Source organism: Gavialis gangeticus, unplaced genomic scaffold (genome assembly GCF_001723915.1).
Source record: "Gavialis gangeticus isolate Ggan-Ray unplaced genomic scaffold, GavGan_comp1, whole genome shotgun sequence".
Taxonomy (NCBI): Eukaryota; Metazoa; Chordata; order Crocodylia; family Gavialidae; genus Gavialis; species Gavialis gangeticus.
In genome coordinates, this window is record NW_017729029.1 from 8,285,537 (window position 1) to 8,297,968 (window position 12,432).

Sequence of the window (12,432 nt, forward strand, 5' to 3'; positions counted from 1 at the left end):
CCCCCCCCCCCCCAGATCTACCAGAAGCATGGGCTTGGTGCAGCCACAGAGAACTCTAAGCAGGTGACCCATGAGGCCACCTGTCTTTGGGCTGCATGGCCTTGGGCTCATAGAAAACTCCCATAGACATGCAAATAGCATAGAAAGCCCCAGGAACAATTTCCAACCCCTTGACTTCCAATATATAGCAACAGGAGTTTTTAACTATGCATATTAGGAAGTGATTCACCTACATACAGTAATTAAGGGGCAACACACACACTGCCAAAGCAAACCAGCATCCACTTTTTGACCATTTACTTCAGAGGGAAGTGTAACCCACCCTCGTGGCTGGTTATGGAACAGGCTGTCCACAAGGAAAGCCTCTCCATGAATGCCTTCCTGATACCCTGAAACAAGGGGCTTAACAGCCTCTCTTCTGTCACTGTGTCATGTCATTACCCACAGATCCTCTTACTGAACCTGACTTGAGCTCTGGGGCAGGAATTCCTTCCCACTGGTTCCTGACATGCCATGTAGAAGTATATTGTTTTTATCTGTGTGAAATGTACTGCCTCACTTTCCCTGAATGGCCCACAGCTCCTACATTTGGATGACGTGTTACTAGGCCTAATTATCAGCACCATACGCTGTTTGCTGTTTCTTTGGCACCCCTCTAAACTATACCTCATCCTTTTAACAATTCCATCATAGCCACACCTCATCAGTTCTTTTAGGGAGGCAGTATGGTCTAGTGGACAGGATGCTGGCCTAAGGCTCAAGAGAGATAGGTTCTGGTCCTGGCTTGATCACTTGGTCATTGTGGCTGCTGACAGATATAGAAACACTCCCCTTTCCCCCCTCAAAAAAAATCAGATTCTCCAGGAGAAGCAGTGTGTTAGTTCAACTTGGCTCTGCAGCATCTATATAGATCGGATACTTCAGCAGGACTTTTTGGTGCTTTTCTCTAATAACTGATTAAACCAGCTATTAGACAAAAATGTCAAAAAAACTCTGCTGAAGCGCCCAATCTATACAAAAATTGGGCAAGCCAGGTCCAACTAATGTGATGCCTCTTCTGGGCATGCACTGGGATTGGAAAGGGGGTACACTGAGTTTAAAGTAAAGCACTGGGGTTTTTTACATCTATAAGCAGCCTATGTGACCTTGGACAAGTTACTCCCTCTGCCCCTGTGCCTCAGTTTCCCCACCTACAGCACAGAGGTTGTGACACCAAGTTCCTTTGCAAAGAGATCTCTATGCCTAGTAGTATTTACCACTTAATCCCCCTTTTTTCTCCTAGATTTGTTTTGGGCAGACATGTCATTAAATGTAATTATGTAGTACAATTCAATTCCAACTCAAGGCTTTTGTGTGCTCCTATACCTCCCTAGAGGTTTACACGACTCCTCCTGGATGCTAGTAATATCTAGCTGCCAACTACTCTGGATAGCTAGGATTCCACAGGGCCTTATGCTGGGTCCCACTGGCATTTATAGAACAAGGATAATTAGAATATTGCCCACCACAAGAGGGATAATGTTGGAAGGCTTAACAGATCATGTTTTCAGAGTGTAAGATGTTTGGATGAAGGGCACCAGCACAACACCTGACATTCCTCTTGTGAACAATGGAACAATCCACTCTTAGCACTGTGTACCTATGTCACTATTGATAGAAAGCACCATAGAACTATCAGCAAATCAGACTAGCTGGAATGTAACAGGTGGCTTAGGACCAACAAGCAGCAACTTGACAAAGGTGATGATGACTGTTGCCCCATCTCTGGGCATAAGTCCCATGAGGTTTCCTACCCCTGGAGGACTGTGGATGACCCAAAGTAGAACTCAGAACTTGAACCCCGTGCATTCTCCATTCCAGTAATGGGGGAGGCTCTTTTGCCTACCTGCATTTTTTGGGGTGCTCGTCCCGCTTGTTGTTGAACTCCAAAGAGATCTTAGCATCCAGCCCGATGCCAAAGTAGTTGTTCATGACACATTTTTCAGAGAATTGTCTGAAAGCAACAGATGGGGAAAGAGATTTGAACACAGCATAATGTGGAAGTGATCACTGGGGTGGAGCCAGTAAATGGCAGCAAATGAAAGATATCAGATCTGTTATTTAAGCATATGTGTGAGTGTCACCAAGATTTATTATGAATTAGGAAATGGCTTTTGAATGCCAGTCACAATTGGAGCTCTCCCATCTGCTGTCAGTGATGTCACAGACAGACCTGATGAGCTGTCAGTGATATCATAGCCAAGTTTATAGGACCACTAAACAGTCAAGGGTGACAGATTTATTGATTTGTGTGCATCTCATTGCAAAAACAATGAAACACCCTAAGCCAGATATTTCAGGGTCATTAATATACTTCAAGTGGTTAAAGCCACTTAGATCTTTGGCTCTTCCAACTCTTGGTCTATTACAGCCTCCCCAGCAGGTACTAGCTTAATTTGCCAAACAACACTTCAGATGGCATAATCAGATTACTTGGCTCTAATAAGTGGCTGATAATTCTGCTCCCACTTACATCAGTTTTCTACTGACAGATTTCACTGGAATGACTCTTAATTTCCACCAGTGACAGAAGTGAACCAGGACCTGATTTTTAATACAGGCATTGATCAAGTAAAACAAAGGGAAAAGGACTGGAGTCAAGATCTTAAAAAGGCCAATACAGCCTTGCTTGCTGAACATCAGTAATATCTTGTGGGGTTACAGGGAGAACAGTGAGATGCTGCATGAACTCCACTGGGAGGGGAGGGTTTCCACATCTGTCAACAGCCACAATTTCCATACTAAATGGAAAGTGCTTGACCACTGCATTACTGATGGCCCCAAGCCACAAACCAGACAAGTTGGGAAATGTCCTTCACTCTCTTCAGTTTGGGGGCAGATGGAGGGTAGAATCTATACAATTACACTCTCCTTTATTATTACTTGTAGTTGAAGATGCCCAGTATTTCCTCCTCACCCAAGGGGTCTGGTTCCTTGGTGTCTCTGAATATCCCAGCTGGAGAGTTTCATACAACCTGAACAATAAGTGCAGTGCCTGCAGCACAAATGAGCAGGCCACTGCACTCTGTTCTGGGGGACACTTCCAACTGGCTCTCACACCAGTAGCATGTCTGGCAGTTGCCCAGCATGGAGGTGATGAACCATGGGTCTCAGGGGCAGTGGGTGTCAGAACACCATTCAGCCAAGTGGTAGTCACTGCACAGCTCTGAAGTGCAGGGAGCTCATCCCAGCAGCTACCAAGCCATCTAGCACAGTAGGCTCACTCCACAGACCACCTTCCTTCCTCCCACTTTGGAAATGTGACTTCTACCTAAAACAAGCCCTCACACCACAGAAGAGCCACATGGAGTAAGGCTCCTTGCAAAGAGAAGAAGGGTCTGATGTGGGAAAGGCTAATCGTGTGGTAGACTCTGGTTAAGACTAAGGGTTCAGAGAAGAGAATGAGTCCTAATGGTTAGATCAGAAGCCTGGCAGCCAGAATCCTGGGTTCAACTTCTGGGTCTGCTATTGTGTGTCAGTCAGTTCCTCCAGTACAGGAATAACACCTCTGACCACTGCCACAAGATGAAGTACCCATAAGACAGCACACCAGGCAGGAATGTTGCCCTCAGCAAGAGACTCACATGGTGTTGGGGTCCTCTGTGAAGTGGATGGTGCTGAAGCTGTCAGGCCTGTCCAGAATGATGGAGGAGGTTGTGGAGGTGACTGTCTCCCGTCGGGAGCCTGGCCAGAAGGAAAGGAGATGTTATTTAGCCCCTGCTCACAACAAGATAATGCGCCTGGATCTCATCTCTGGCCAAAGACCCAACGTCCTGCTCTGCACCAGGATACCCTGTTTTCACTGCTGAAAACAGAGGCAACCCCTGCATTCAATCTCTGCAAAACACTTAGGGCAGTGACACAAGATGAGCTTACCACAAGGGACAAGTGCTGGGGTAGGGTTGTGTCTGCCCCATTTATCAGCTGTTACACACAGGTCTGGTTACAGGGACTTTCTGTTTTTTTGCTCTCAGTCTACATGATCTACAGATCCCTTGCAGTGCCAGAGTGGTTTCTCTCTTCTGATTATCTACTATCAGTCCTCCCTTCTCTGTGTGGGTTTCTAACAGAGGTTGACATAAGCCCAGCCTCTGCCCACTCACAGAGGGGGCAGAACCCAGGGACCATTTAACTCCATGCAAACACTTCAGTTGATTTCAATGTGGTTTGAGTCAGGCTATTACTGCCTGAGGTCTCCCCAGGTCCCAGGGTGGGGAAGCCAGGCAATTAGGGCCAGATTCTCCTCACTTCCTTACTGCTGAGCCACTGACTTGCACAAGTGATGACCATGAGCAAACAGCATCTCATCCACCACCTGCAGGCACAAACACGTTAGTGGCTTATACCATCATATGCAGTGCGCTTGCAAATAAGGGTTGTGACTACACACCCATTTGGGGCATGGCCCTGAGATTTGAAAGGCTTGAAATCTAGGGAGCCATCTTGGCTCACCCCATCTGCTGCACTCAGTATGGAGGTTTAGTTAGCTCCCAGGCCTGCAAGGCACCTGCATATGCAGCAAAGGAGAGCACAAGACTAACTGTACCCAGCAGCAGCAGTGAGAGATTCTGCTCACAACCCCAAGGGAGGATGCAGCTTATTCATATTCCCCAGGGATGTTCTCTGTTTGCCATCTTCAATCTATCAGTACCTCTGAGAGTGCTTTAAATAACCATGAGCTACAGATGAGTTAGAGAAGGTGACAAGGTAGCCAGGGCTTGGGGGAAGCTCCCTCCCCATTCTGTATCAGAAAAGGTGGGAGGCCACATACTGAGCCTTTCGGTTTCTTTGTTGAAATCCTCCGAGCTGTCCTTCTTGCTAGAAGCCGAGATGCTCCGATAGGCCTGTGTCTGCTTGTTCTGCTCATCTACCGCTGTGCAGAAGGCCGGGGATACAAGATAAACAGCTACCTCAAGAGATGCCCAAACTGTACCATCAAGCCCAGTACACCCAGCATCCACCCCCACACCTAGCCCTCTCCTCACGGAGAAGGAAGATTGGAGTTTGCATTCCAGTCCAAGAGGGACCTCAGTGCCCAGTCCTAACCCAGACACTTCTTTCAGCAAGCCGAGGCAACAAGGTGCTCACTTGCCTGCAGGCTGCAGTGAAGTGACCCCACGTGACGCAGACCCATGCAGGAGCTAGCAGCCAGCAAGCCCTACTGCCTTCCAAGGGAGGCTGCAGACCCTGATGTGCACTCAGCTGCACTTCAGGCCAGATGCTTAGAACTCAGCCCGAGCCAACTGTGTTCTCAGCTGGACCCATCTGGACCCATTACATGCTGTAGCAGAGCCAGCCTGGTACTGCTGGTAGCCCTGCACTGAAGAAGTGATGTCAAATTATCCAGAAAGGGCCTAAACCCAAGACCCTGGCTCCACTTGTTTACTTCAATGGAAGTTTCCAGGGGGAAGAGGACAGCAAAGCCTGGCCCACGATTCACACCCAAACATGAGCAGCCCCAAGTAAGTTCAAGTCTGACCCTACAGCTTTCTAAGCAGAATTGGAACCACAGGAAGCATCCACAGGTGACAAACTCATGTGGATTGTGACCATAGGGCTTCTTGCCTCTCCCTCCCCTAGGCAGCCAGGACACTGCTTCAGTTGTCACCAGTAAAGGGTGTTCTCTGGCTTTAATGTAAATCACCTCTGAGCACTTTGCACTTGGGGGCAGTGCCATGATCCCCATGTCATTGGTGGGGAAACCAAGGCACAGAGCTGCCCTGACCAAAGCATTCAGCAGTGGCCAGTGTTGTGGGGGGCACAGTGCTGCCCAGCCAACAGGGAACTAGAGTTAGGTCTGGAGCCAAGCACCAGGGTGGGATTCGCTGCAAAGGAGCAGTAGGCACAGGGACTGGCGTTACATGGGCACCTCCTCTGCCACAGAGGAGCTGATACAGTACTGAGCCCTGCAGCAACGTTTCACACCCCACACCAAGTGACAGGATATTGGCCTTCCCAGCCAGAGCCAGGCACAGAGAGGGAAGACAGGGATTGAAGGCAAGTGTCAGAGGTGAAGTGGCCCAGACAGTCATGGCCCAACTGATCCCCCTCAGCCACATTTGTTCCCCTCTCAGTGCCCCCCTCCTGCTTCCCAGGGCTCTCTCACCTTTCTCTGCCTGCTCAATGATCTGTCTCAAGGCCTTCTTTAGGCTATTGGCTCTCAGCATGAGTTGCTCCTTAGATTTGAAGATCCTGGGCATAGGGCTGGAGTTGAAACTGCCACCCTTGCTATTGTCCTTGCCTCCAGGACCAGGCAGGGCAGCCTGTGAGCTCCCCTCGGGGACAACTATCGCCTGCGATTCATCATTCAGCTCCCGCACCAGGGAGTCCAGCTTCTCATTCAACATGGCACACTGCAAGAGACAACCTGGTCAGCCTAGGTTGTTGCTGCCTGGGCACAAGGCTGGGCTGTACCAGGGCTCAACAGGAGAAGAAGAGAGATCATTTGCTGGCATAGAGCCATGGCCTTGTTCAAGGGGAGGGTGCCAGGATGGGCAATGTACACACCCACACTTCCATCACCAGGATGCCAGAACCATCCTCCCTGCCACAATGAACCCTGGGAGGAATGGAGGCCATACGTCATCCAGCCTCTCTAAAAGTCCTTCTAGAGAACCCAAGTCATTTGGAATTCAGGGAGGGCAGGGATGGCTGGGAAGGGCCCTCTGACTGCATCACCTTCCCTCTGTCCAGGGGATCCCAGGCACGGGGTATGCAGGACTTGCCTTCTTGGCCATCATGTCAGCCTCCTGCTTGTTCTCGGTGGCTCGCTTATATGCCTTCCCGACCTCTGCCACAAAGTCATTCACAGTCCCGCACAGGAACCTACCAGGAAGACTGACTCAGATGTAGAGCCTGTGGAAACAGACAGCCCCACCCCTGGGGCGCTACCTGCCATCTCCCCCTACAACTAGGACCCACCAGCCAGGACTGCTCCCCCACTGAGCCAGCAGGGGGTGCTCCCCAGCCATGCAAGCCTAACCCTGTCCTCCCCATTGTACCCCCTCCAGGGTCCCTCTGTGCTGTGCTCCCCTTCAGCAAGCTCAGTAGGGTTGTTTGGTGCCAGCAGGCAGCAGAGAACTCCAGCCCCACCCTGACCCCTGGCAGAGCAGGCAGACCACCACCTTCCAGCAAGGGCCCAAGGAACTTGGATAATCCTCAGGTTTCCACTTGGTGGAGCTGTGCAAAGGGACTGAAGGGTGCCTTCCACCCCAGCTCACCAGCAGCGAGCCAAAGGCGTCCCCATGCAGCAGCTGTGGGGAGGCCTGTGTGCAGTCATCTGGGATGCCTCAGTGCAGACTCCCTATCTGCCCCTCCTACCTGCCCCTTGTGGGCAATCTCAACTGAGATCAAGGGCTGGATGGGGCACAGAGACAGTGCTCCTCTATCTGCCCTGGCAGGGTCTCCCCATAGCTTGGCCTGCAGGCATTTGGACAGGGTGACAGAGGATCCACCTTCTTACTGGGTTGGACTCAGGCAGTAGGTAGAGGCTCTGACCACTCATCAGCAGGGACCCGTCTTGAGCCTGCAATCATCCCGGCTTACCCAGTACTCAACAGTGCTCTTCCTCACCCTCCCTCTCTCTGCCCCTGCACCACAGCACTACAAGCCCCTTACTTTGCAGAGGAAATCACGACCGCGTGCTTGTCGGACTCCAGGATCTTCGCCAGGTGGAAGGCCACAGAGTCAGCATAGTGGGAGATCTGGGCCTGTGCAACAGCAGGGGGGAAAGCATCGTCTGAGCAGCTATCCCAGTGCCCCTGCTACTCTCTCAGATTCTACCCCCAATAACAGGACTGCAGCAGAACTACCTCACTGAGCCAGAAGCCATCATGTGACATGGAAAAAGCTACATGGCCACTCTTGGCCACAGGTTCCTCATCTTGGGTGTAGCTCAGCTCTGACCCTCTAGACATTCAGGACCTTCCAGTACACCCATTCTGATCAGAACAAGCAATTCTAGACCCCCACAGGAAATGGCTTATTTGTTGCCTGTACCTAAGGAACTGGGGCAGTGGGTTCCCCACTGATTGTGTTAATCAGAGGAGTGGCAGCAGAAGTAGCAGGATCACAAGGCTTAGACGTTTTGTATCTAAAGTGCTTGGAAATGATAGAACAGGGAGAGCAAAAGATCAGGGTTTATTGGCATCTGTAAGGTGGGTATGTGTCTTTTTACCTCTACCCACACAGTTGCAGCTGTGAGTGCCCAAGCGCATGCTGCAAACAAAATGCAGGGAAGTCCTTGGGAATCTGCCCCTACTGTCACTGCTACTATTTGTACTGCACTGGCACCAACTGGTCTCAGCATCACTCAGTCTCTCTCGGTACCTGGATGCTATACAGGCTCATAGGAAAAGAGAGTCTCTGAAGAGGTTATGGTCCCTTGACACCAGGAGATGAAGGGTGGGAAGACAGAGGCACAGAGGTGAAGGGCATACAGTCCATGCCAAAGCCAGGAAGAGAATTCAGGTCACCAGTCAGCTGGTTCAGGGCTTTACTGAGTAGACTTATCTGTGTGACTTACTGAGTACTACTTATCTGTGTGACAAGCTTCCCCACCCATGCACCGGGGCAGGCTCTGCATTCCCCTTTCTGCCACCCCCTTCCAATCTGACCAGCCCTGTAGACCTGCTTTTACCCCCCATCCTGACCCCCTGCTGTATGCTAGACTTCACTGAGACCAGGGTTGTTGTGGGCAAGGTAAGCAGCAGCAGCACTAGGGTAGCACACTGAGAACTGCCAGACTTGTTCTGCTTGAGCCAGGACTTGTGGTGAAGCTGAAGTGTCTATTCCTCCAATTCTGTCCCTTCCAGTTCCCTCTGGCTGAGGGAACCACCTCTCAGGAAGAAATCACTTTGATTTGCATGTGCAAGCAGTACATAGACTTCTCCTGCTGTTGGTCAGGGATGAGGCCTAAAGTTCCCTCTTGCACACAGAAGCCCAGAGGCAGGGTCAGAATTGAGGAGCTGCAGTCTCCCCTGGTCCCTCTGAGCCATGTTGCCACCCCAGCTCTATACATGCCCACAGACCAGTTCTACCTGGATGTTGGAGTCCCCATTCTCCTCCTCCTTAGTGGGCAGGGGTGACTGCTTAGGCATCTCATAGGTCAGCACACTCCACCTGGCAGCAAAGCAAAGACAAGACACTGTTTGCCATAGCCTGGCCTCTTTGGTAAGCCACAGCCAAGCAGATGAAGACACCAGGCCCAGGGCTACCAGGGGCCTCTGGCTTTCAGACAGCAACTTGAAGAGGAAGGCAGGGACACCAAACCTAGTGGTGGACATGGTGCGATGGCCAGGGTCCAGGGGCCTATAGGGTAGCTGACCTCTCAGGATACAAAGGAGGGGATGTAAAGCCAACGGAACAGGAGATGGCAAAGGTCAATCGTGGGGAAGTTAGATCCCATTTCCTTCAGGCCCTTATGGAAATGGGAGCAGGGAATGTTGGACCATCAGAGGAACTGGATTACACCAGAAGCCACTTGGCACAGTATCCTGTTGCCTCCGTGGGGCAGCCCCAGCTGCTTCAGAGTCCTGCAGTAGGTGTTTACAGACAATTTGTCCTAAAAGATGGTGCTGGAAATGCAGGCACAGAATGGCCCAACAACACACTAAGGCATCAGCATCCACTCAACAGGCCAAGTTGGTTTTCTTTCACCATTTAGGATCCCTGTCTTGGTCTAGACCTGGGGTGAGGTCTGCTGGGCCCAGACTGACTGGCCCTGGTCCAATGCCTGGCACTCACCTGTCCAGCATCTTAGTGGTTGCCCTCTCCAGCTTCTCCAGAATTTGCAGCAGCTGGGTGTCATCATCACACAGACTGCCCCAGCCCAGCACCCGTGCCAGGTCATTGCCAGTCCCCAGTGGCAGGACACCAAGCTGGCACTGTCAGGGAAGGGAAGGCATTTTCAACAAAGGCATCCCCACAGGATGGGAAGAGCCACCAAGCAGAGGGTCATGCTAGATGACAGCCCAGTGAAAGCTTCATGGGCATCAGGAAATAGGTGCAATGAAACTATTCAGTGGCATGTGTTGATCTCCTTAGTGTGCAAGTCATTTTGAACCCAGGTCTCCAGAATGGGTCATGCATTCGTCTCAGCCCAAGCTGGGGAGTGTCAGTGATTTTCAGTACCAGTGACTAGACTTAACTGTGGGCACTACCCAACTGTAGGCTCGCTCGCTCGCTCTCTCTCTCTCTCTCTCTCTCTCACACACACACACACACACACACACACACACACTCTCTCTCTCTCTCTCTCTCATCCTGGTGACATACTCCTTGTGTATTAGCCTCACCAGCACTGTCACTGTGTCATGTCAGATGAACTTCTGGTTCTGGGAATGGAGATCCCAGGCTGGGAGCATGGACAGAGAGTCCAAGCTTTGCAAATCTATTACAAACCAGGCTTATCACTACTGTCACGGAGCTTTCAGGGTGGCTGCCAGGGTAGGGGAACCATCAGGGGATCCCAGGAAGGGAGGGAAAGGTGAATGCAGACAGAGACACACTCCTGCTCACTTGCTTGTGCAATCCTAGTGCATCAATTTCGGACAGAACCCAGCCCACGCTCCCATCTCCCCCGCAGACCAGGATACGGAAGGTGGAAAACTTCTGGAAGAGACGAAGCCTGGTAAGGGACACAGAGAGAGGAGCAAGAGTCAGGGTTTGAAGGATGGGTCGATATGCACCTCAGCTTGATTCACTTCAGAAGACCCAAGGGGTTCCTATACACATGCAGTAAGGCTGCTCCAACTCACTCCAGCAGAGTGCAGTGTCTCATGTATTAGCGTCTCTGCACTGAAGAATGGTGGTGGCGGCACTTCAATTAAAGCTCCCAGAGCATGTATGTAAACACCCTATGTTTCCCGTGCTCCTTCCAGGGAACCCAGGGCTCTTTGTGTAGGGTAAGAGTTCATGCCAAAGTGCCCCGCCTAGCCCAGAGCAGTGAGAACTGGCACCCATGTTGTGTCCTGCAGGGGATTGGAGAAGTTGGCTGGACTGGCAGTCCCAGTCACAGGCACTGGGTGGTACATGGCTGGGCAGATATGGACTCATTTGCAGAAAGAAGGAAAACTCTACCCCCTGGTAGGGAGGCCGTGTCTTCTCTTGATGCCACAGGAAGCATTGGGCTGGGGGCAGTATGAGCTCATGGTGAAGGCCCTGCTGGCACTTACCCTAGGTGAGGACCACCATTCATCAGGTCAAAGACTTGTGCTGGGTTGAGGAACTGCTTGAATTTGCGCAGGAACTTCACGCCCTGGTTGTCACCGCTCTTGGAGTTGACAAAGGCCAGAAGGGGGCTGGAGCAGGAGGAGGGGCAGGTGGCCTTCCAGAAGCCTAAAGAAAGCAAAGCTCCCTGGTGAGTGGAGACACTTCTGCTATCAGTGGAGTAACTGCAGGGTTGCCAACTATCCATAATGGACAGTTAAAAAACAAACAAACAACAGGCTAAAAATGCCTGTCCCTGAAGTCCATAAAAATTAAGAAAGAGTGAGCTTTTTTGGAGGATCTGTCATCACCAGGAATCCAGGTTTTCCATTTGCAGCAGAAAAAACATGGATTCTTTAATAGAGAAACCCGTGGATTTTCTCTTTTCAAGGAGAAAATAATGGATTTCCCCCTTTAAAAGGAGAAAAATGCAAAAAACAGTGGGGTGCCCTTGCAGGCTGGCAACATTCCAGCCTGCAAGGGGCTACAGAGAGTGGGAGGAGGGCAATCAGGTAAGGGGCACCACGTGCATGTATGCGCACACATGCATGTGGCAACCAGGCAGTGGTGGAGAGCAGCTCCCATGGGGGTGAGGGGAGGGAAGGGGAAGAAGCCATGTGGGGGCAGGGGGAAGCGGCACAGGCCACATGGCAAGGAGTGCACATGCCCCCTCAAGATATCTGCGCCCACTGTGGGATGCAGACCTGCAGGTGGGCCAGACCAGCTATGGGCAGAAGCCATCTCTGCAGCCCAGCAGGGGGACCCAGTGCAGGAGGGAGCGCCACACTGCCATGGCTGCCAAAGTGAGCTGCCCTCTGCCCGCCTGGCAGCAGCAGGGGCACAACTCCATGCCGCAGCTCCTGCTGCAGCCATTGCCACGGCTCACCACAGCAGCACAGTGCTCCCTCCTATGCTGGGTCCTGCCTGCTAGGCAGTGGAAGCAGCTCCTGCCTGGAGCTGGTCCAGCCTGGCTGCAGCCCTGCACACCACTGTAGGCACAGAAATATCAGGGGGCATGTGCCCCTTTCTGCTGTGTTGTCTGTGCCTTCTCCCCCACCCTCCCATCTTCCCCCCCACCCACTGAGGGGCACCAACAGGGCCAAGGGGGCTGTGGGTTGGGAATGAGGGGCACCAGCATGGCCAGAGGCAGGGCACTGGCATATCAGGGCTGCTCAGTGCCACAAA

General features: G+C 51.7%; 1 protein-coding gene across 3 annotated transcripts in view; it reads right to left on the minus strand.

Annotated features, from left to right (window-relative positions):
* The window catches only part of LOC109300514 (diacylglycerol kinase eta-like), a 167,001-nt gene that overhangs the window by 27,261 nt on the left and 127,308 nt on the right, over positions 1–12,432 (minus strand). For all 3 annotated transcript variants that reach the window (XM_019521176.1, XM_019521174.1, XM_019521175.1), the window contains exons 9-18: positions 11,214–11,376; positions 10,558–10,666; positions 9,784–9,923; positions 9,078–9,159; positions 7,657–7,748; positions 6,765–6,864; positions 6,146–6,392; positions 4,811–4,912; positions 3,624–3,723; positions 1,886–1,993 (exon numbers count right to left, since the gene is read on the minus strand). In XM_019521176.1, the coding sequence (XP_019376721.1) occupies positions 1,886–1,993; positions 3,624–3,723; positions 4,811–4,912; positions 6,146–6,392; positions 6,765–6,864; positions 7,657–7,748; positions 9,078–9,159; positions 9,784–9,923; positions 10,558–10,666; positions 11,214–11,376 (1,243 nt within the window). The remainder of the gene's footprint in view (positions 1–1,885; positions 1,994–3,623; positions 3,724–4,810; positions 4,913–6,145; positions 6,393–6,764; positions 6,865–7,656; positions 7,749–9,077; positions 9,160–9,783; positions 9,924–10,557; positions 10,667–11,213; positions 11,377–12,432) is intronic.